Source organism: Cynocephalus volans, chromosome 4, assembly GCF_027409185.1.
Source record: "Cynocephalus volans isolate mCynVol1 chromosome 4, mCynVol1.pri, whole genome shotgun sequence".
NCBI lineage: Eukaryota > Metazoa > Chordata > Mammalia > Dermoptera > Cynocephalidae > Cynocephalus > Cynocephalus volans.
In genome coordinates this window covers 25938719-25964871 of record NC_084463.1, presented here as the reverse complement: position 1 = coordinate 25964871, position 26153 = coordinate 25938719, and the positions used below count along the sequence as shown (strand labels likewise).

At 35.3% G+C, this 26153-nt stretch overlaps 1 protein-coding gene across 1 annotated transcript in view; it reads left to right on the top strand.

Annotated features, from left to right (window-relative positions):
- ARHGAP32 (Rho GTPase activating protein 32) overlaps window positions 1-26153 on the top strand; it is a 350041-nt gene that overhangs the window by 251703 nt on the left and 72185 nt on the right. Inside the window, exons 7-10 of the mRNA XM_063094353.1 lie at window positions 2645-2782; window positions 4856-4948; window positions 5797-5919; window positions 7765-7842. Of these exons, the coding sequence (XP_062950423.1) occupies window positions 2645-2782; window positions 4856-4948; window positions 5797-5919; window positions 7765-7842 (432 nt within the window). The remainder of the gene's footprint in view (window positions 1-2644; window positions 2783-4855; window positions 4949-5796; window positions 5920-7764; window positions 7843-26153) is intronic.

Genomic DNA, 26153 nt, shown 5'->3' with positions numbered 1-26153 from the left:
ACACTGTAAACTGAGGAGAAAGTCTCAGACACGCAGCAAATGTTTGCAATACATGTCAGTTATAAAAGATGATTTTTCCAACATGTTAATAAGCACACAAACAAATAAAAAACTTTTTATAAATCAATAAATAAAAGCCATCATTGTAATGGAGAAAATTAGTAGGAATAGGCAATTTGCATAGAAAGAAATCTAAAGAATCAATAACACATGAAAACGTGCCAAGCTTCATTCAAGGAAATGCAAATTAAAGGAAGATATAATTTCATATCTATATGGTTGGCAGTACTGTTTATTCTGATGATGCTGGGTATTGGGGCAAATGGGAATTCTTAAATACTACTGTTGAGTGAGTAAACTAGCATTACCACTTTGGAGACCAGTTTGACAAATTTAAAATAAAGTTGACAATGCTGATACCGTATGACTTGGAAGTTCTACTTCCAAGTAACCACCCTGGACAGTCTCTCACAAATGCGCAGAACGAGAGGTGAGCATGCTCATTGCAGCACAGTGTGCGATAATGTAAAGTGTGGAATACCTCCTTCCCTTCCATAGGAGAATGAAAAATTAACTGAGGCTTATTCCCACAATTGAGTGCACTTCAGCAGTTATAGAATATTACATGGATAAATGGCAACATGATGTTGAGTGGAAACTGCAAGTTCCAAAAGGATATGAATTATACGATATGATTTATAAAAAACTTCAAACAATAATATACATTGCTTATGGATACATGCATATACTGTATAGTAAAGGTATAAAAACATGCATAGTAATGATACATATCAACCTCAGTCTTTTCTTTCAGAAGGGGAACAGTAGAGGGAATGGGGCTTTATATCTGTAATGACTGGCTCTTTTGAAAAAAATTCAGAGTTTTGAAACATAAAAAAGTTAAAATCTGTTTAAACTCTGTGATGGATTCATATGTATGTTCTAAATTATATTTTGTAATTTTCTGATGTTTGAAGTGTTGTATACTTTAAAAAATGTGTATGTGTGGCAGAAAAAAGAATTGCAACTATGCAATAAGAGGTTCTTCTTTCTCCTTTTTTTTTTTTTTTTTTTGCGTTTTATTTTTTTGCCAGCCCAAAGGAAGAAGTATTTAATCTGCTGTGGTCATCCAGGAGAGTTTTGGGTAGAAGGTAGTGGTAGAACTGAGAAAATAAAGAAGTTTGCTTGAGCAAAGAGTAAAAGAAAGACTTCTTATGGCAGAAAGGACAACACTTACAAATCAAGGAGGCAAGAAATGGAACATTCAGCTCCTGAATTGAGTAAATGCAAATGATTCAGCATAACTGGAAGCCAAGAAAAGGCATGGAAGAGTAGTGAGTGAGATCAGTCTGGAAATTTAGAGAGAGCCCAGATCATGAAAGCCATGATATGTGCAAATATGTTTGGAATTAATATTATGGGCCAGTGGTTCTCAATTCATGCTGATCATCAGAGTTATCTGAATCTCATTCCATATTTATTGAATCAGCATCTCTTATAAAAGGGACCAAAACGCTGTTCTTTAAAAGTCTCTGCCACATCTGTTCTCTTATTTCATTCTTACAATCCTCTGAATGAGGGAGTGGGTACTGCTTTCCATCTATGTAATGGAGGATTGCAGTCCACAGCGGGATTAGACAAATTTATCATGTTCGTTTTTGGCACACTTGTGGTTAGAAATCAGCACCCCTCCCATGAAGTGATACCTTCTGCTTCTGCCCCAACTGGCTGGGGCAGATAGATAAAAGATACACTACAGTGTTTCCTTAAATTCTGAGATGGATGCTCTGGAGGCTTTTCCTCCAGACCCTCCAGATTTTTATGAGCTAATTAAGTTGCAAAACACTATGATAAATTGATCGGAATCTGCTCATTATTGCTGACCACATGAGCTTTTGAAGGATTTTTTGCAGTGTGATCTGATAAGCTTTGTAGTTTTTATTGTAGGTGGATAGGGAGAAGTTCAAGGTAAGGAGCATTAGCAATATTCCAAGAAATAATGAAGATCCTTACTCAAGCTTGGGCTATAGGACTGAATAGGAAATTATAAATTCAAGAGAAGATTAGAAGATAGTATCTAATAAATATGCTGTGTGAGTGTGATTTTTTTTTTTTAATGAGCCTGTGAAATTGGGCAAAGAAGGGAAGAAAGCTCGAGCAGAGAGCTAATGTATGTATGTCAAATGCTTATGGAGGAAGACTTTGGTAGCTTTAATTTTGAATATGTTTCTAGTCTCAGTCACAGAAAATGTTGGTGATAACTAATCAATAACCTGATTTTATTTTTTCTTTAATTTTAGGTCATATTCTCCTACCCAAAGTTATTTTATGGTTCTTTCTTCAGGTTTAAGGTCACATGCTATCTTAACATGTAGCAGTTATTGCTCTCAAAGAGATGCAGTGGATTTTGACTAGCAGTAGGAAGAAGGTTAATGGAGAGTTCAATCTTGCTTTCCATTACTGACTTTTTAATGTAATATAATTCACTGGAGTGTTTTGGTGTTTAACTATTTACAGTAAAATTAATAGAAACTTCTCATTAGAAAATATAAAATTTCATGAATAAAATATACAGAATAAAGCCTGATTCATAAGGATTTCCCAGTAGAGATTAATTATAGGAGTGTTTTTTTCCTAAACATAGGGCAAAAGTTGGATTGTTAAAAGAAGTTATGAAGATTTTCGGGTACTTGATAAGCATCTTCATCTATGTATTTATGACCGACGATTCTCCCAGCTCTCAGAGCTTCCCCGTTCTGACACCCTGAAGGACAGTCCAGAGGTAAGAATTTAGTACTTTGCAGAATTATTATGTGTGAATTGGCAGAAATTTTTGACTGTACATTAAATAGAAGCTTATATTGAACACAGGAGGATTCCTGGGATTATTTAAGTCTTTCATAACTTAAAAAAGTATTAATGCTAAATAAGATGCTCAGAATTAAAGTAGGTACAGTATACAGTATACAGTTTTATAAAGGGAAAAAAAACTTATACCATAATACATAAACAGGCAATATGTATGAGCAGATCGTTCTTCAAAGAAGATATAAAATATGGAAATAAAAATATGGAAAAATACTGACTTCACTAATAATGAAAGATATCCATATTAAAACAATGATGCTTCATTAGTCTATGATGGCAGACCATGTCTATGTACATACCTCCACTCCTGCCAAAAATTTCTAGTAAGAATATAAAAGATTTTTAAAAATTTAAAAAGAAAAAGAGATTCTTTATAGTACCAGAAAACAAAAAGTACCATCAAGGAATCAAAAATTGAGAAATCTTTGAAAGTAGATGAGATAAGATTTATGAGAGAGAGAAAATACAGGCTAAAAACATGTACAGGAGGACTGTAGAAGACATAAAAACAGAATAAAAAAATAACTGAGAAGAAAAAACAGAATGCCTTAGAAAGCGTGATTACTATCCTCCAAAGAAAAACGGAGCTATCACATCCATGAAATGGGAGCAGATTTTTAATAAAATAGAGATCTGGGAAATGATAATATGATTATTTAAAGTAATATTAATAATAGCAAACCTGAATAACCAGATTACATACAAAATGGACACAACTGAAGAGAGAATTAGTGAGCTAGAAGATTAAGACAAGTCATTTGTAAGAATACAGCTCATGAAAGGGACAAAAAGTTAAAACGTTGTGAAAGAGCAGTTGGGAATCATGGAAAATAGGTCCAGAGAAGTTTATACTCATAGGAGTTATAGGAGGAGAGAGTGGATGGAAGGAGAGAATTAAAAATTAATATTAAAAAATTCCCTAAAACTAAAGAAAGCAATGTTTTCAGATTCAGTGGGCCCATTAAGTGCTAACATATAATGAGTGAACAGACTCACACACCTAGTAATGTACTGAAATTTCAAAATATCAAAACGGAGAGAAAATCTTAAAAGCTTCCAGAGAGCAAAAAGAATTTTTTTCTTGTTCTCAAAAGAACAAGAATTATATTGACATTAGATTCTTCCTCAGACACAATGGATGGTTGAAAATAGTGCAGGGATATCTTCCATGTCCTGAGGGGAAGTCATTTTAAATCTGTAATTAACTGCAAGGCCATTAAATAGGTGGGACAAAGTACAGACATCATTAGTCATGTGGGAAATAACACTGCAGCAGGGTCTCAGGAATGTCTTAAAACCGCAGATTCCTTGATACCATAGAAAACCACGAAGTCTATTTCCATTTCCTATCTCTGCCTGTTTCATTTGTCTCTCTAAGATTGTCTCAGAACATTGCCACTACTAATAGATCCCAGGTATTTATCTCCTTTTAAGAGAGAAGCCAGATTGAGATGGAATTTGTATCATCATTCCTAATTCCTGGATTAACTCTTGGTTGGTCCAGCTAATGGTGGGTCACATTGCCGGACCAATCAGCTATACTGTGGTATAGAGTCATGTATGAACATGGTTGTTCCTACCATAGCCATGTGTATGAAAGATTACAGAGGATCTTAGAGAAAAGGATTTCAGAGTAGCAGGGGAAAGCTAGGCAGAAAAGCCAAATATGTATCTGTTATTACTATTTTTTTTCGTTTTCAATACAAAAATAGAAAGAGAAAGTGATAAAATTAGAAACCATAGATAAATATGTCTCTGATGATAAGGGGTTAAAAGTTAAAGCTCGACATGAGAGAGGGGCTGAATTACTATGTAAGTACCCATAGTTTCAGTGGTAAGCCTCTGTAAAGAATTCTCAGTAACTATTAAAATGCTTAAAGATCTGTAGATTTTTTTTCACCCAGAAACAACAAATTTACATCAGAGAGTTCCTCTGTCAGAGTGTAGTATCTTCCCTCTTGGTTACCCTGAATCTTTTCCTTTTTAGTCGGTCACTCAGATGCTTATGGCTTACCTGTCACGCCTTTCAGCTATTGCTGGCAACAAGATCAATTGTGGGCCTGCCCTTACCTGGATGGAGGTATTATCCAATTTACCTTTTATGCATCTTTATTTTTAAATTATCTACTTATGAAATTTAATATTAACTTAATGTAACTATTGAGTTTCAGTGATTAAAGAAATGGAGCTTATTGTCTTCTGGAAGGATAGATATGTGATATATGAAATAGTTTTCATCTCAAATCTTTTTTCTTTGATAATCTGGGAGACTATTTTAATATATTTTATGAATCTCAGTGATACCTGTAATTTTGATGTTCAGAGTGTTAATGTACATTGAGCATATATATATTTTCAGTTGACTTAGTAATTGAAAATTTTTCTGTGATTTATGAACTAGACCTTTCAAAGGGTCCAGTTTAAGAGTAAGTCTTGAGTAAAACATGATCCAATAAATATGTTAGATATTTATTCATGCTTTGCATATGTAGAGTTATATTATTCTCTCCTCCCAGTAGAAAATGGGAAGGCAAGGTGGAAAGTAGAAAGAATATAGAACTATGATCAAGTCAACTTGAATTGAGATCTTGGCTTTTCCACTATTGGCTGTGTAATCTTGGAAAAGTTATTTAATCTCTTGTAAATTACATAACCTCTTTCAGCTTTAGCATCTTCAACTTTAGATGATGGTAATGATGGTAAGTATCTTTTAGAGTTATGAGAATTAAATTAAATCGTATATGTTATATGCACAACACAATGACTGACGTATACTGACTACCCAATGAATGGTAGTTGTTTTGTTTTAAAGACTTGTTGGGTTATTGCTTCTCTAACTTAAATTGAATTGTCTTTGGTAGGTAGTGAAAGAAACATTTGCAAGTCCCGTGTCTTTAATCATCTCATAGTACATTTTCTTTATTACAGATTGATAATAAGGGAAATCACCTTCTAGTTCATGAGGAATCCTCCATCAACACTCCTGCTGTTGGTGCTGCCCATGTTATCAAGAGGTACACTGCCCGGGCCCCTGATGAATTAACCTTAGAGGTAAATAACTAAGCAGTGCTATTTGTTATTTGTTTCCTACTACCTTTCTGTCCTCATCATTAACTGTTTTAATCATTTCTTTAATTTAAAAAAAAGCACCAAGTTTTTCCGTAGGCCTTTATCTTTCATCCTGGAATATCCTCTATTTTTGTTTAAATGATTGTACTCATCTTTGAAAACTCAGCTTAACTGTCTCCCATTTCTTCTAGGAAGTCATCCTTGATCTCCCTCCTCTCACTCCATACAGATTCATGCCCCAAAGAGCCTGGATTGAATGTCATTCTGAACTGTTCTCCTGACTTATCTCTGATATCACTTATTACATTTAATCATAATTGTCCTCCTGTTTGTCTCATTGAGCTTTTTGAAAGCAAGGTCTGTCTTTTTGTCTTTGTGTTTTTATTACTTAAAAACAATGATACTCAGTGATACCTTTATACCGATATTTGTTGAAAGACTGAGTTAAAGAATAGATGAAAGGTGAAATGGACATCTTCTGCTGTCAGATGCCAAAGGAGAGAAACTAAGTTTCTTCCTCTGAAAATATATACAGTATTCCCACCTTATCTGTGGGAGATACCATATGTTCCAAAACCCCCAATGGATGCTTGAAAACTTGGATAGTACTGAACCCTATATATACTGTGTTTTTTCCTATACATACATGCCTATGATAAAGTTTAATTTATAAATTAGGCACAATAAGAGATTAATAAAATAGAACAATTATAGCAATATATTGTAAGAAAAGTTATATGAATGTGATCTCTTTCTCCCTCTCAGAATACCTGTTGACTACAGTTAACTGAAACCATGGGAAGCGAAACTGCAGATAAGGGAGGACTACTGTACTGGTTGATGAGAGACAAAAAAAAAAAAAAAAATGCTGACAGTTATTCAATTTAAAAAAGAATAGTATAAATTTTTAGGGTATAGAATGTGAACTAAACTTTTAGGTTCTATACAGAAAGAAATGTATGTTTTGAACGATGCCATGTCTATTAGCAAATAAGGCTTTGTGAAGATGGCCTATTCATGACTTGAAAAATCAGTTGTGAATATTCCTATTCCTAATGTATGCAATATAGCATACGTTAGTAACATTGCTCTGAAGTACTTAACTGTTTGTTTTATTTTCCATCAGCACTTTTAATTGAAGAATATAACTTCTATTAAATATATTATTAAAAACTGTTATTGCGATTTTTGATTTTCTACAAGTTTATATAAACTCAATAGTTTGCCTTTTACAGTGAAGGAAATTAGCTCTTTAGTGGAAATGTGTATTTTACCACCTATTGAAGAAGTATAGTCCTCATCAAATTTTAGACTTACTAAGAATAACCCATCTTAAGCCTTTTCCCATATGACTAAATAAGATAGGTTAAGTGCTCAGTACAGTGCCTGGCACATGGTAAGGGCTCACTGAATATAGTATTAATAGAAGCTGTTATTGTTCTAAATATGAGTATTTAAAACTGCATTTTATAAGTGAATCTGATTATGTACAGTGACAGCAGTAACAGAGTATTTTAACAGAAATGATGGTGGGATGATGCTTAGCCTTAAAAAATTTTATGCTATAAATGTGGCATTCTGACATTACTGCACATGTGTTAGTTGGATTACAGTCTTTGGGATGCTTAAATTTTGTAGACCTCTCCATAACAAATGGTAAGATTATTAAATTGTTTTAAAAAGATGTGGTATGATTTTCCAGAAATTACTAGCCAGAGCATAAAATAGTACTTTACCCTTCTATACAGTTCAGATTTAAATTCTAGATATAACGAGTGGTATAAAATTTAACTAAAATCATTTTGGTTAAAATTTTGCCTCTCCTAGGTTGGAGACATTGTTTCTGTTATTGACATGCCCCCGAAGGTGTTAAGCACATGGTGGAGAGGAAAGCATGGATTTCAGGTAGGCAACAAAAAATTAGGTGTGGAAAAATTCAAACAGCAGTTTTTTTCATGGTTCAGTAATATTTCTGTTTATAAGACTTACTGGCAGTGGACTTTGTCATCATAAATTTTGTCTGCAGTGATATAAAATGTAGGTGTAGACTTGGATTCTCTTTTCTAGTTACTATTGTGGTTGCTTTATCATCTCCTCCTCCATTTCTGAGTGGTGGTGGAGCCAAAATGGGAGCAGAGTCTCAGAGCTGATGACCATGTTTAGATTCAGACCTGTGAATATGTCTTGCTTTTACTATTGGTTCTAAATCATGACTCATGTATATTTTCTCTCTAGAATTGTCAGTTTGATCAGTATTTTTCTATAAAAATGCATTATAACTGTTGATATAAACTTAGTGTATTAATTGCAGAACAATAACAGAATTGAAAGCAGTCTCATTTCTTTTTTCCATATATGGCTAACCAATTTGAGACCTCATAATGGCATCTTTTTAGATTGACTTAGGACAGATTTCCATAGAATAGATGGGTTTTCTTTTATCTTTTAAAATTATACATAGAGGAGCCTCTGGAAATGCTTTTAAATTATATCCCTAATATATAGCCTGTGGTGTTTTCGTGGTCTACTTATAAAAGCGTTTGATAAAGTTCAGCACTCATTCATGACAAAGACCCTCTATAAGTTAGGTATAGAGGGAAAGTATCTCAACATAATTAAAGCCATATATGCCAAACCCACTGCTAATATCATCCTGAATGGGGAAAAGCTGAAAGCTTTTCCTTTAAGAACAGGCACTAGACAAGGATGCCCACTCTCACCACTCCTATTCAACATAGTGTTGGAAGTACTAGCCAGAGCAATCAGAGAAGAGAAGGAAATAAAGGGCATCCAGATTGGAAAAGAAGAAGTCAAACTGTCCCTGTTTGCAGATGACATGATCCTATATATCGAACAGCCTAAAACCTCTACAAAAAAACTGTTGGAATTGATAAATGATTTCAGCACAGTAGCAGGATACAAAATCAACACACAAAAATCAGTAGCATTTCTTTTCTCCAATAGTGAACATGCAGAACGAGAAATCAAGAAAGCCTGCCCATTTACAATAGCCACCAAAAAAATAAAATACTTAGGAATTGAGTTAACCAAGGAGGTGAAAAATCTCTATCATGAGAACTACAAACCACTGCTGAGAGAAATTAGAGAGGATACAAGAAGATGGAAAGATATTCCATGCTCTTGGATTGGAAGAATCAACATAGTGAAAATGTCCATACTACCCAAAGTGATATACAAATTCAATGCAATCCCCATCAAAATTCCAAAGACATTTTTCTCAGAAATGGAAAAAACTATTCAGACATTTATATGGAACAATAAAAGACCACGAATAGCCAAAGCAATGCTCAGCAAAAAAAATAAAGCTGGAGGCATAACACTACCTGACTTTAAGCTATACTACAAAGCTATAATAACCAAAACAGTATGGTACTGGCATAAAAACAGACACACTGACCAATGGAATAGAATAGAGAATCCAGAAATCAACCCACACACTTACTGCCATCTGATCTTTGACAAAGGCACCAAGCCTATTCACTGGGGAAGGGACTGCCTCTTCAGCAAGTGGTGCTGGGATAACTGGATATCGATATGCAGGAGAATGAAACTAGATCCATACCTCTCACCGTATACTAAAATCAACTCAAAATGGATTAAGGATTTAAATATACACCCTGAGACAATAAAACTTCTTAAAGAAAACATAGGGGAAACACTTCAGGAAATAGGTCTGGGCACAGACTTCATGAATACGACCCCAAAAGCACGGGCAACCAAAGGAAAAATAAACAAATGGGATTATATCAAACTAAAAAGCTTCTGCACAGCAAAAGAAACAATTAAAAGAGTTAAAAGACAACCAACAGAGTGGGAGAAAATATTTGCAAAATATACATCTGACAAAGGATTAATATCCAGAATATATAAGGAACTCAAACAACTTTACAAGAAGAAAACAAGCAACCCAATTAAAAAATGGGCAAAAGAGCTAAGTAGGCATTTCTCTAAGGAAGATATCCAAATGGCCAACAGACATATGAAAAAATGCTCAACATCACTCAGCATCCGGGAAATGCAAATCAAAACCACATTGAGATACCATCTAACCCCAGTTAGGATGGCTAAAATCCAAAAGACTATGAACGATAAATGCTGGCGAGGCTGCGGAGAAAAAGGAACTCTCATACATTGTTGGTGGGACTGCAAAATGGTGCAGCCTCTATGGAAAATGGTATGGAGGTTCCTTAAACAATTGCAAATAGATCTACCATACGACCCGACCCAGCCATCCCACTGTTGGGAATATACCCAGAGGAATGGAAATCATCAAGTCGAAGGTATACCTGTTCCCCAATGTTCATCGCAGCACTCTTTACAATAGCCAAGAGTTGGAACCAGCCCAAATGCCCATCATCAGATGAGTGGATACGGAAAATGTGGTACATCTACACAATGGAATACTACTCAGCTATAAAAACGAATGAAATACTGCCATTTGCAACAACATGGATGGACCTCGAGAGAATTATATTAAGTGAAACAAGTCAGGCACAGAAAGAGAAATACCACATGTTCTCACTTATTGGTGGGAGCTAAAAATTAATATATAAATTCACACACACACATACACACATACACACACAAACCGGGGGGGGGGGGGGAAGAAGATATAACAACCACAATTATTTGAAGTTGATACAACAAACAAACAGAAAGGACATGGTTGGGGGGGTGGGGGGGAGGGAGAAGGGAGGGAGGTTTTGGTGATGGGGAGCATTAATCAGCTACAATGTATATCGACAAAATAAAATTAAAAAAAAAATAAAATAAAATAAAAGTGTTACTAAAATTGTAAATAAAATACTCATACTATGTAGTTATTAATTTGGTAACTATTATATAAACATTTTGAGCTTAATTACATATTAAATGAAAACTAATTATTGGCTTTTTATAAAATATATTAGAAAATAATATAATTTAAAACAGTATAGCATGGTATGGAGTGGGACTTCTGGCATCAGATTGCCTAGGTTTTAATTTATTGTGGGCAATTTATCTAACTCTCCATGTCTCAGTTTCCCCACTTTTAAAATGGAGATTGGAGGACTATTCTTTACAGGGTTGTCGTGAAGATTAAATGTGAGAGGATAGAAGATAAAAATGTAAATGACTTAGATCAAGCCTGATGTATATTTTTCACTCAATAAATGTTGATTTTTAAATTTAAATAATTGTTTTTTATTTTACAAATGTAATTTCATCTGTCCTTTTCTCTATTATAAAAGCATCTTATGGCAATTTAATTTGGTGATTAAGACCAGAAAAATCATATCCATATTACCCCACAACTTTTCTTATTTGTACAGTTGGGGTTCTCCATTTGTGCTCTGATTTAACTGCTGTGTTTAATAGATGCTTTTGATTAGTAAATATAAAACTAGATAGAAGACTGGGGTTACCTTTTTTTCTATTAAGGGGTCAATTTCCATGTTCATGGAAATGAGCTATAGACATTAGGGTCTCAAAGATGACCAAAAAATAAATTTGGCTTTAAAATGACAGTTATGTTTTGGTTTTGACATTGGTGCTAACTCTTCTTATTACAACTTTAGACAAGTCATTTGCTTTGTTTGGACTGCGTTTCTTCTTAAAATCAGAGAGTTCCATTTATAATCTCTCTATTCCTTCTCAACATTTTAATTCTGTGATTATAAAAATAGTAGCAGGTTTTCTCTTCATTTGTGTAACAATTTTTTCTTTTTGAGTGCTAACTCTATGCCAGGTACAGATTTATCTTCCCATTTTATTTAGAGTCATACAAATTAGCTTATTGCCTAAACAAACTCATTATTCTCAAAGTTAGCATAAATTAACTAGTCCAAAAATGAGTTAAAATCACTTTATTTATAAAGCAAATTATTTCAAATAAAAACAAATTTTTTAACTTCAAGGATTGATTTGTAATTGATAATGAAAAATTGTGCCTGTAGCAGTGCTATTTTTTGTCTCGATTAGTCTTAGAAAGACAGTCGTATCTATGGCGATCACTTCGGTTTGTGCCTGTGAGAAGGAGAGTTGATATGGAGGGTGCCCATAAAACCAGGAGCAAGTCTTTAAATGTCACTGTCAAAACTTTTTGTAAAAAAGGAATCCTGTACTTTAAGAATCCACACAGTTCATTGTTCCTTGCTGTTCCTACACACTAGTCCATTTGTAAGAGCGCCCCTTGCGGGGGAAGGTGTGAACTTGGAGACATTTGTTGAGTACCTATTATGTGGAAATTATTCCTCAGCACTTTACATGCAGTGTTTTCCTTAATTTCACAAAACTTGTAGTTATTATCCCCTATTTTTATGGAGAGATGATAGAGTTTTCAAGGTTTAATAAATGGCCAGGATTAGTAGGTGATGGAGCAGGGACTCAGATCTTCGTCTGTTATATCCCATTGCCTGAAGAGCACTAAGCATGATTTCTACATTCACTCTCAAATTATCAACTCTCTTAACTTCAGTGTTCTGTTTTATAGAAGGGGAACATCTTTCCTTTCTAACCAGGAAGAAATGTAGGTGAGATTAAGCAGACTGTAGATTGCAAAGCATACATATTTACTGGTGGAAACATTGCTGTTACCGTGTTTTTATGTGATGATTAATAAATTGTCTGCTGGGGAAAAACTCCTCTTCAGGCCATTCATGATGTTCCTATCCTTGTTAGGTATTTGTATATTGTAAGTGTATGCCCCTCCTGAGATATTCTCTTGAGAGAGGAAGATAATCATAATTATCCATGTACATGATAACTTTAAGTCAAACTCCTTTTTATATCCTTATTTTCAAGTTTGAAATAACTGGAATAATAGCTTAGTCCAATGGTTTTCGTACGTTTATTTTTAACCGAGTGGAATTGTTAATCAAACAATTACACTGTAGTGTAAGAAAAGGTAACAGTGGAGCTGCTCTGGTTAGTTCAAGTCAAGCACAGGGGGCCTTACACTCCAAGGAGCCTATCTGGTCAGCCTTCCTCAGGCCTCCTGCAACGGCCGAAGGGTCTCAGTAGAGCTTAAAACCACTAGTTTAGGCTACTAGTGGATCTTACTTTCTGCAGTAGATATATTACATTAAAATTTTAATTTTTACAACCCAGCTAACAGTCTAAAAGTATTAGAGAAACATGTTTTTTATAAAGGCATTTTTTAAATGTGACTCCTTTTAGAAGGATAATATTCAGATTTAAAAATTTCTCTAATGTAAATTATGTCTGATTTCCTGGTACTTTATATATTCTGTTATAGATGGGTGATATAAATTCAGAATGCAAATAATCATATATATGTTTTTGGTGAGTTTGTGAGATTTTTTTTTTCCTGATATTCTTTCATTTGTCTACTAGGTGCTATGTTAGTTTGCTAGGGCTACCAGAACAAAATAACACAGACTGGGTGGCTTAAACAACAGAAGTTTACTCTCACAATTCTGGAAGCCAGAAGTCCAAGACGAAGGTTTCAGAAGATTTGGTTTCTTCTGAGTCCTCTCTTCATGGCTTGCCAGTGGCCGCTTCTCTCTTCTCTCTGTGTCCTCACATGGCTTTTCCTCTGTGTGTGTGAGTGTATGTGTTCTAATCTCTTCTTATAAGGACACCAGCCAGACTGGATTAGGGCCCACTCATATGACCTCATTTAACATCAATTGCCTCTTTAAAAGCCCTATTTCTAAATATTCACATTCTGAGGTACTGGGGGTTAGGAATACAACATATGAATTTTGAAGAGACACATTTCAGCCCATAGTAGGTACCAGACAGTCCTGGGTGAAGACGTGGATTGGGCCACCTTTAGGGCTGGCCTGAAGGCCCCTTAAGGCGACTCTCACACAAATTCCATACAGAGCAGGGCCCTACCTGAGCTAGGCTGGCCCTCAGGTCAAGGGCAGGCAGAACTTAAGGGTGTTTGCCATTACCGGAGAGAGCTGGAGGGCCTTGGAAGGAAGGAGACCTGGAAGGACTGCTCCGTGGGTGCCCTGCCCCCCTGCTGTCCTCAGGCAGCATCTGAGAAGGGCCCACCTCAAGCTGACAGGCTGACACTAGGCCATCATTTCATTTGTGGTGGAAAGCCCTCTGACATTTGGCACCATGTCCCAAGGCAGAACATGGAGGATAAGCAGGCCTTGGTACTCTCCTCAGGGTCTCTCTTCCTACTGTCCTGGAAGGTCTAGTAGGAATTCCTGGAGGAGATGACTTTGGAGGGCAGTCTCGTGGTTTCTTCTGAGGGGAGGATGTGCAGATGACCCACTGATGCTTCTGTAAGTGGGAGGAGGCAGACTAGTCAGGCATGGAATAGCATGTACCTCAGTCAGCCAGTCTCTCTGTGCACCATGAAGGAGGAAGCACAGAGGTGCAGCCTGCCTTCCTTAGCAGTGTAGAGGAGACAGTGGGCTTATCTTGACATTGGGGTGGCCAGGACAGTGGTCTTCCTGGGGATTGAGATCATTTAGTGCTGACCATTCTCAGGAAAGAAGGGGAGCAAGGATGTGGTTGCTGCTTCCCTGGAAACAGAATCAGCTGAGGTGCTGCACTCTGAGCACTGCCAGTAAGCTTTCTGAAACGTGCTGTGGGTATGCAGGCCCCATGTGTCTGCACTTGCAGTTCTGCTCAGTTTGATGTGTTTATGACATGTTATGTGGACTCCACTTATTCTTTTGTCAATGTTGTGTGTGTGTTGTCTCTTTTATGGCCAACTGTCAGGGCATGAAAGTCTGTAGGTCTTAGTATGGAGGAGGAGACCTTTCCTTTATATTTTATATATCATGTATCTTTTAATTCAACTTTTTCACAAACCTTTTGAAGTACCTTCATATTGCAGTGAACTGGTGAATTGGTGCTGTGCAGTTGCTGTGTTGTGACTTTGTTTTAATTTATTATTATTTTGAAAAATAATTAATAGACCTGACTTTTAGTACAGTTTCAGATTTACAGAATAATTGAGCGATAGTTCAGGGTTTCATGTAATACTCCCCCTCCACAGACTTTCCCATATTATCCACATCTTGCTTTATAATACATTGAATAAAATTGGCAAAATGCTGATTAGCTGAGTTTACCTACTACACAGAGTAAGCACTGTTTCTAGAAGAATAGTTTGAGGAATATCCAGGCCAGCATCACATGGATAAAAATACAGTTTCAAATCTAGCCCACAACTATTGACAATTTCAGGGATTGCTTTTTGTTATAATTAATGAATCAGTATTGATACACTATTATTGACTACAGTCCATCATTTCCATTAGGATTTACTCTTTGTGTTGTACATTCTATGGGTTTTCACAAATGCAAATGACATGTATCCACCATTACAGTTCCATACAGAATAGTTTCACTACCCTAAACATCTCCTGTGCTTTACCTAGTTATCTCTTCCTCCCTGAGAGACACTAATTTCCATAGTTTTGCCTTTTCCAAAACACAATAGTTGGAATCATATAGTATGTAGCTATATTAGTCCGTTTTCTGTTGCTGATAATAGAATACCTGAAACTGGGTAATCTATAAAGAAAAGAGGTTTATATCTTATAGTTTTGGAGGCTCTGAGGTCTAAGGTCCAGGGGGCACATTTGGTGAGGGCCCTCTTGGGGGAAACTTTCTACAGAGTCCTGTGGTGATGTAGGCAATCACATGGCAAGAATGGTTTTCATGTGTTCCCCTTATAAAGCCATCACTCCACTCCCATAACAACCCATTAATCTATTAACTCATTAATGGATTAATTCATTCATGAGGTCAGGGCCCTCACAATCCAATCACATCCTAAAGGATCCACCTTCAGCACTGCCACATTGGGGATCAATCTTCTGCATGAGCTTTGGAGGGGACACTCAGTCAACCCATATCAGTAGCCTTTTCAGATTAGCTTTTTTCACTTAGTAACATGCATTTAAGCTTACTCCTTGTCTTTCCATTGCTTGATAGCTCCTTTTCTATCACTAGCTAATATTCAGAGTTTCAGCTATACCACAGTTTATTTATCCATTCACTTACTAAAGGATATCTTGGTTGCTTGCATGTTTTTGGCAGTTATGAATAAAGCTGCCATAAACATCCGTGTGCAGGTTTTCGTGTGTACATAAAGTTTTCAGCTCCTTTGAGTAAATACTAAGGAATGCAATCATTGGGTCATATAGTAAGAGTATGTTTAGTTTTAACTTCCAAATTGCCTTCCAAAGTGGCTGTACCATTTTACATTCCCATAAGCAGTGAATGAGAGTTCCTGCTGCTTTACATCCTGTCCAGCACTTGGTAATTGTCAGTTTTTTTCAGAATTTAGCCATTCTAATAGGTGTTTAGTGCTATTGAATTGTTGTCTTAATTTGCAAATGAAGTTGGTCCAAGGAATAGCATTTACTGAATATATTTAAGGGAGCTATACTGCCATATTCGTTACTCTGTTACCAATAATTCTTTATACTCTCCCTTTGCCACTGATTCTCAAACTTTAGTGTATATAAGAATCACCAGGAGAACTTGTTAAAAATATCAAATCCCACGGCCTAAGCCCCAAATTCTGTTTTAGTAATTGTGGGGTAGTATGTGAGACTGACTGTATTTTTATCCATGTGTGCTATAGGTAAGCTTTGCTCGTCAGCTGGTGGTTGGAAAAGATCAGCAGTTTGGCAAGTTCGATTCCACATAATGTACTAGCCCCGGCCATAATTGACTGTGGGAACAGAAGGATAAGTTCATCTATGTGTTTAAATTGTACCATGACTCTCTTTCTTTTTTTAAACTTCTGGGAGTAGGAAGTGTGAAATTATACTAACTACAGTAATTTGAAATTCTGAAATCTGTGTTTTTTTGTCTTCTAAGAAGTATATTGAATCTTTGGTCTTTGTTTTCTGATGTGTTTCATCACATAATGTGGTTCAGAAAAAAACTCTTTGTTTTTTGTTTTCTTCATTTTTAAACTAACGGGCATCACCAACAGTGTTGCGTTCCTGTCTGTAGACTTTTGTTTGAAATGTGGGGTGAGGCCTCTGAGAGCCTTTTTTTCTCAGGTGAAAGGCATTACACAGATATAATATGTTAATATCTTTTCAGATTATTTGTTTAATGCAGTGTTTCTCAGAATTTTATCTGGGAACCACTAACATCAGAATGACTTCAGAAATGTGTTAAAACTGGATATTGATCATCAGAATCTCAGGGGATATGATACCAGATGGTGGTTTTTAAGTTCTTGGTCAAACCATGAAGGAGAACCTTTCATGGGACCAAACAAAGTCTGTAATGTGGTGAGCACTTGCTCAGTGAAAGAAAAGAAAGAGGGACAGACAGATGGAACACACAAACAACAGGACTTCGTTGTAAAGTGAAAGTATACGCAGAAGGGTGTATGTGCATCCTCTTGAGTAAGGAATGTGCTACAGATTCTTAAGGGGAGGGTTTATATGTTGTTCTGTGACGTAAATGTTTCTCTGTCCTAACTAAGGGGAGGAATATTTGGCCATGGAGAAGGATCTAGGGTAATTAAGACCTAACAGGCTGAAACAAGGTTGTATCAGCTTCCTGTCATGCGTCCCTGAGTTTCTGAAGTTTTCGGTCATGTGCATTGGAGTCACTTTTCCCTTGAGTTTGCCCTTTTTGGTCTAGTCTGCACATTTGTTATTCTAGTGTGCAGGCACTGTGGGTTTTTTGGGTTTTAAGTTTCTGTTTAAAAACCACAAAGTTCCAGGTGTAGCACACTGCTTGGTAGGGTTGTTAAGCTGTCATTAGTTCATTATGGGTTCATTAACTGCCAGGCAAGGAGGCAGCTTGTGTCTATCCAGTCTGAATATTCATGAGCAGCCTTCCTGGGGCATGTCCCTATTCTGTACTTCCTGAGATGGGGGCAAGAGTCTGAATTTTAACAAGTTCCTCAGATGATTATTATGCAGAAAATGTGAAAACTGCTGATCCAGCCTCCCATTGTTTATTGTGTGCACAGATAAAGGAAGCAATTAAACCCTGTTTAGCAATTGTTTTGTACCCTCTCCCCCCAAGAAGATCTTCCTTAAAACACATTTGGGATACAGTTAATCCATTTAGAGATCAACAGAATTTTATCCAGCTCATGTTCTCTTGATTGTTCACAAGATGATCCAAGGATTAGCTATTTTATTTTTCAGTTATCTCAGAATATTGTGTGAGTGTTTTTGTGCTCAAATATCAGAGAAATGATTCTTGGCCAATAAAAATTTTCTTACCTCAAGAGTTTAATGTGGTTCCAAATAATTTATTTTCAGGAAAATCTTTATCCAAAGAGGAGTTATTCTGAAACATTATCCCTTGAAGCAGTTAATAGAGGAAGGCAATTTACCTGTTTATTTGTATAATGACTGTCATATTCATGTAATAACGTGGAATCCAAAGCTGCACCTACCTTTTCATTAGTCAAAATCAAATAGAGCAAAATGTTTTCTCTCCAGTAAATAATAGGAAATTATATTACACTGTAAATTTTCATCTGTACTGTTACATAATTCCAAAAGAAGAAGAGGTATATGGTATTGCAAATAAAAGTAGTTGCTAACACTTCTTAAGTGCTTCTTATGTGTGCTGTTTAAGTTCTTCCCATTAACCTTTAATCCTCACAATTCTATGAAGAAGGTACTATTATTATGTCATTTCACAGATGAATAAACTAACAAAAGGGTTAAACAACTAGCTCGTTGTTATTCTGCTGTTCAGTTCAGAACTTAGATTGAAATGTAGGCATTCTGGGCAAAGAACAGATCATAGTAGTACTTTAAAGAACAGTAATGGCTTCTGCTTATATGAATTATAAATTTTTATAGTAGAAAAGGTGATAGTGAACCATCTGGTCATAAACTGCCAGTTTAAAATGATAGAAATTTGGAGATGAAGGAATTTAGGTAAATTTGTGGTGTTTTACAAAGACAGTAAGTACATAGTCTAGCTAGGACCGGAACTCAAACATGGTGAGTTTCAATTTTGTATTTTTTTTCCTTTTGGATCATAGAAGTGTGTAAATTTTCTTAATTTATTTTCTTTATTTGTTGCTGCTGTTATGTTTCTTATTAGTACCATTAGCAACTATCATTGATGTTTAGAGATGAATTTGCTACTTGATAATTTGTTAATTTATAACATAAGAATGAATCTCATCAAGTGATACTTAAACATTCAGTTTCATGGAAATGATTGACAAAATGGGTTAGGGCAGTAATTCTTAATCCCGTCAAACCCTGCACCCCCTCTTTATGACAAATATTTTCTAAAACACCTTCTTATGATTCTGAAATGAAATTTACAAATAACATAACTACATACATACATACACAATTCCTAAAAAAGTCAATATAAATTTTCACACATTATATAAAGGAGAAATAAAGTAATTTATGTATTTAAAATACATAATACATATTTAAATATAAATACTTTTGACAATATGTGGGAACCTTGTTACTCTAAATGTAGACCACAGACTAGCAAGTATAATATCAGTCAGAAATATAATAAAACTAGTTTATAATAGCATCAAAGTATGAAGTACTTAGGGCTATATCTGAAAAAAAAAGTAAAAGATCTCTACACTGAAAACTACAGAACCTTGCTGAGAGAAATTAAAGAAGACCCAAATAAATGGAGCAATATACCATATCTATTGGCTGGAAGACTTTATATTGTTAAGATGTTATTTCTTCCCAAATTGATCCCAATCAAAATTCCAGCAAGCTGTTGTGTAGAAATTGGCAAGCAGATTAAATAATTCATATGGAAATGCAAAGGACCTAGGTTAGAATAACCAAAACAAATTTGAAAAAGAGCAAAGTTGGAGAACTAACAGTAATTGAAGATCTATTATAAAGCTACAGTATCAAGAGATTATGGTATCAGTGGAAAGATAGATAAGTTGATAAATGGAACAGAATATAGAGTCCAGAAATAGACCCATACTCACATGGACAACTGATTTTCAACAAAGGGTCCAATGTCAATTCAGTGAAGAAACGTCGTCTCTTTTACAAATTGTAATGGAACAATTGGATATACATATGCCTTCAAAATAAACCTTACTTTATTTCTTGCACTGTCTGCAAAAATTAACTCAAAATGGATGATATATTCAAATGTAAAGTGTAAACTATAAAACTTCTAGAAGAAAATGTAGGAGAAAATTTTTGTGACTTTGGATCAGGCAAAGATTTTTTAAAATGCAACCTCAAAAGAACAATTTATAAAATAATAAATTGAATTTCATCAAAATGTAAATAAAGCTTCTGCTCTTTGAAAAAGACTGTTAAGAGAATGAAAAGATAAGCCACAGACTGGGAGAAAATTTTGCAGTGATTATATCTGATAAAGGACTTTTATCCAGAACATATAAAGAACTCTCAAAACTCAATAAGAAAACAGAACTCAATTTAAAAAAATAGGCAAAGATTAGAACAGACATGTCACCAAAAGGATATACAAATGACAAACACATAAAATGATGCTCAACATCGGTAGTCATCAGAGAAATGCATATTAAAATAACAATGAGGTATTGCTCCATACATACTAGAATGGTGTGGATGTAAAGGAATTTGAATTCTCATACAGTGTTGGTGGGAATGTAAGATGCCACAACCAATTTGGAAAACAGTTTTGGCAGTTTCGTAAGTTAAGCATATACCTACTACATGATCTAACCATTTCATTCCTAGATACTTAGACAGAAGTGTCCATACAAAATCTCGTACATGAATGTTCATAGCAGCTTTACATGTAATAGTCCAAAACTGGAAACAATCCTAATATCTGTCAACAACAATGGATAGATGAGTGGTGGTATCCATATAATGGAATATTACCTGGACATAAAAAGGAATGAACTGTTGATACGTGTAGCAACATGAGTAATACCCAAAATAATTATACTGCATGAACTAAGACAGACAACAAAAGAATACATTCCATATGACTTCATTCATATAGAATTATAGAAAATGATAAATAATGTATAGTAATAGAAAGTATACCAGTGATTTCCTGACCATGGATGGGAGGAGAGTAGGAGGAAAGAGGGATTACAAAGAGATACAAGAAAACTTTTGGCGTTGGTGAATATATTCATAATCTTAATTGTGATGATAATTTCACAGGTGTCAGAATTTAAGCAAGGTATACATTTAAAATATACTCTTCATCATTCTTCATGCCATTTTCATACTATAGGTTTCTATCATCTCTTTCCTAGTCTGTCTTTGCAAATTCCAAAAGTGGTGTTATGGTTCTTATCTTCCTCCTCTCTTTTTGTCATGAAAGGTATGTGCTGCTATTAGAGTTTTCTTCCTAAAACACACCTGTTCCTGCCCCTCTTCTGCTCAGAATTTGTCACTTTCATTTCCTACAGGAGAAAGTTCAAACTCCTTGTCATGATATACAAAACCATCCTAACCTCTGACTTCATTTTCCTTTTCTAGGCTTATTTTCCACTACTCTATTTTATAAACTCAACATTCCTGCCAAATTTAATGTATCTTTTTATTTACATGTCTTTCCACTTAACAGTGCCTTCTCTATCCTCTTCTTATTCCTTCCAGGGAGGAAAGGTGTAAGGCAAATTAATTGAAATTTTAAAGCAACTGTAATTTATTTTGTCTTATTTGATATTTCATTGAGCTGACTGGGAAAAGAAATTCAGTCTCCTTAGTTATTTGCTAATGTAATGAATAATTATGCCCAGTACTTATATTATGCTCAATATTATTATTCCATTATTTCTTCCAGCTTTTGCCCATCACCCACTTCCTGCCTTCACTGTTCTTTCTTATCCAGCCTAGATTCTAGGGCCATCATTACATTCGCCTATCACAAATCTGTTCTTAAAACCCTTTACCTTTGCTTTCTTCTCTTGCATCATTAGTGGTGTCTGTCTTAATGCAAAAATGGATACTTCATTACTCTTACTTAAACTCTCATCATTATCTCATTTCCCTTTTCTTGACACTTTCTTGTCTTGACCGACTTGACACAACACTCTTAGAGTTCCTTCTGTCTTTAAGTCTCCTTTGCTAGGGCATCCACCTGTACTAGACCTCTGAAGTTTGGGGTTGGCTATCTTATTCACTCCCTGAGCTTATGTGCACAACTCCCAGATTTGTATCCTGATTCTTAACCTGTTTCTGAGTCTCAAACCTGTATATCCAACTACAAGAGTAATTTTTTTAAAATGGAAATTAGGGAGCTGACATGTAAGGGGACAGTATAAAGCAGTCAAAGAAATCTGAAGCAGTGTGATATTTTTTTCTTTCAGGAGGTAAAGGGAGAGTGGGGAGAGGAAGAAGACAAGTGGGAATATTTAAAAGAACTCAGTGTAAGAACTGTAAATGGAAGAACAAGCAAATGGAACCAGGAACTGAGAAATAAAGAATCAAAGAATTTGCTTCCAGTTTTTGCTTCTTTGGGTGCAATAAGAGCTGCTGCTGCTTTGTCTCCTCCTCCTCTTTCTTTGGAAAAAATATTATTATTATTTCCTAGTTCTAACAACTCAATGAAGATGAGTAAAGACTTAAACCTAGTTCCAAAATCTTAGGGGACAAACTAAATGACTCATTGATTTGTGGTCTGATTAACTGTGCTAGGATGGTGTTGCCAGGGGAATAGGGGTCTAACTGGGTACAGACTCAAGAGAGTAGATTCTTAACAATGTTTGGGGAGTAGAGAGAAAATAAAAAATAATTGGCATTTCTGGACAACAGACTATGTATTTGCATTGGTTCAAATCTCAGTGATGTGATTTTTCTCCAGTAATAAACAGACATGGAAGTATGGAAGTATATTGATTCAGTTTTGAGGGTTAGCTGGATTGATTTGGCATGAGGTTAATATTGCAAGGAGATCAAGTGTTCCGATTTAAAATTTCAAATGGTCAACCACAGGGTCTATATTGGATAGCAAAAAAAAAAAAAAAAAAATACAAAACTTGGAAGGGGGTAGGTACCCTTGGGGGGAAATACAGGAATGAAGGGGATGGGATATCTCTGAATTTTAACTTCACTTGTCATGGAATATAAACACTGGGAGGATAGGAAGTTGAAATCAGAAAATGAAAAATTGGAGTTATAACTCTTTGAAGCCAAATAGTTCCAATTGATGAAAAGTCTGTGGTATATCTCCAGGAGTAAGAGCAGTGCTTAACTAAGCTGAGTAATAAAAAATGTTATGCTATGCTAACAGCCCTAAAGTTTCATTAGCCATAAATTAAATAAACAATTAAATCAGAAGTTTTTTAAAAAGTCAGTGAAAAGCACATTGTTGTTATGTTGAAATTCCTTTTTAGGTTTTGATTGGTTGCCTCAGAAAGACTGTAGTTAGGATTAAGCTCCATTGTCAAGCAATGATTCCTTTCCATTCCTACTGTTACCAAAAGATCCAGGCTTATTTTATTGCAGTAAATTTTTTATCTAACATTTCCTCTAAGTTGCACCAAAATATTTTTTAGTACAGTCACTTTTGAAGCCAAACATGATTTTCTTTTTAGTGTGAGTACCCTCAAGGGAGAAGAAGATCAGAAGAACCAGATTGCCATCTGTTCTCTTTATGTCTCTTCTTTTAGAGTCAGAGGATGAGCCATATACTTGCTAAGCTGCTGGAAACAGATTCCCAGGAGCTATTAGAGGTAGACAGGCACAGGACCAAGTATGCAGATATAGATTAGTGGTGAGCTAGAACCAATTGTGAAATTTTTGTGAATTTTGTAGGACAGTTGTTAAACACAACCATTCTTAAAAATTAAAGTATATAAATTTACAGTTTAATAAATTGTATTAAAAACAAAGATAATAAATAACCAAATCTTTTTTTGCAATTATTTTACTACATTATACTATTATCTATGCTCTTGAGGTTTTTTCCATCTAGAATATCTGCATGGTATAAATACTACATAACAGAGTGTTACTCTGCATCTCTCTTTAGTTCTGTATTCAGCTGTGTCATGTTGATAGCACGAGACCAGCCACAGTAGCAGTAGTCTGCCCTCCATATCCATGGGTTCTACATTTGTGTATTCAGCCAACCCCAGATAAGAAATATTCAGGGGGGAAAAATGCAACAATAAAAATAATACAAATAAAAAACAATACAGTATAACAACTATTTACATAGCATTTTCATTGTATTAGGTATTATAAGTAATCTAGAAATGATTTAAAGTGTATGGTAGGCTGTGTATAGGTTATATGCAAGTACTACACCATTTTATATAAGGGACTTGAGTATCCTCAGATTTTGGTATCTGGGGGGGTCCTGGAACCCATTCCCTGCAGGTAAGGAGGGACAACTGTATTTACACCATACCATACCATACCATGGTTACTGGCAGACACTATAAATCAAGGCCTTTCCTCCATGGAGAACCTGTTGTTGAACATTTACCAGCGTGCCATGGGATGCAATAGCATCTCTGGCTTCCTCTCACTTTATCTCGAAGGCTAGGAGGGAAAACTACCAAAGTGAAGGTCCTCTCTCTGTAAGCCCATCCCTAATCTGTTCCAGCCTTATCTCTACATTGTACTTTCCCTTCTTTTACTATATTTTTATCTGCTTCTCTACCATCATGGGTACTAGAGGCTGATCTTTTCTCTCTCTTCGGTCTTCCTCCTAAAGTTGAATCTCATTTTCACCCCTGACAATATACCTCATTCCCCCCTCCCTTTCCAGCCATATAATTGAAAGCTTTAGAAATCACCACTGCTGCAGTAAGAATAACATATGAAATAGGATGACCTAGTTGATAGATCATATTGCCAAAGTTCCAGTCACTTTTACTATTTGACATTTTGAGTTTATCAGAATTGTTTTTATTTGGTGAATAGTAGGTTAAGTATTCATCAGAAAAGTATAAATGCTTATTAACTGTATTTCTAGGGTTAGTTATGTTCTTGTGTACAATATTTTCAACAGAACATAGTTTCATTTTTATGATGGAAATTTTGTAATAGTAAAATAGAATCTGTTTGCCTTGAACAAATTTATGGAACTGACTCTTTTAAATAAAAGACCGCTTGACTGTTAGGAAACCTTTGGCTTCAAGAAACAGAAAAAGTAACTGATTGTTACTGTTGAATCAGCAGCTTAATGATGCTAGGCAAAAATCTCTTAAGATTTTCTTGGCATTTCATTTATGGTCAAATGATGGCTACTACAGATCCAATTATGCCACTGTATTCACAGCAGAAAGGAGGAGACAGAATAGTAGGAACAGAGTTGTATTTACATGTGCCTTCGCTTCACTGACTGCAAGAAGGCTGGGAAAATGGATATTTAGTTAAGCTAATATTTAGTAATATTACACCTTATAATAAAGGGAGACAAGAGAGCAGGGATTGCAGTGAGGCATTAGATGAACCTACTGTAGACCTCTACATAGTACACAATAGCATTTCTTCCATATCCTTAGACCTAATGCATTGAGACAAATTTAAAGGGTGAAAATGTCACTAGTATCTATGATATTGTTCCCTGAAGAAGTTTATTAAATTTTGTTCAGCCTTTGTAAGGAAGTGATGGAAAACGAGTTTTTATTTGCTGAAAATACTCAAATTTAGAAACTAGGCTAGGTGCTTTCACATAAACTCTTGAGGTGTAGGCAGTGTTATCCCTAATATTACAAACTAGGAAGCTGAGAGACAGATGTTAAGCAATTTGCTCCATATCACAGAGCCTAATAAATGCATGAGCCAAGTTTAGAACCTGATCTTTTCTTTATGGCAAGTTGCAGATGTTTATAAATTGAAATGAATTAGAATTTTGTGGAAAGAATGATATTTGAGAGTGAATACACATACATACAAAAGATGGTGTTACGTGTCATATCCATTCGATGGAGGAACGAAAGCTCTCTAGGTCTTCTGGTAACCAACATGCTGGGATAATAATAGATAAATGCATTTAACAAGTGCTTACTATGTGTATTTTATTTATGCTAATCCATTTAATTCTCATAACAACTCTTATGAGATAGGTACTATTATTATCATGTTTAGGTGAAGAAACTGAAACAGAGAGAGGCTAAATTACAAACCTGATCTAGTAAGTGGCTGCCCTAGGACTGAACCCAGGCACTTTTTTTTACTCTTGAGGCTACACCATTAACCAGTGCACCATATTCCCTCTCATGACAAGGGTTTTTCAAGTTGATTATTACTGGGTTCTAACCAATCTTGGAAGAATCTCTGTTCATTTAGTAAAATAGAAAGTTTAGTAGA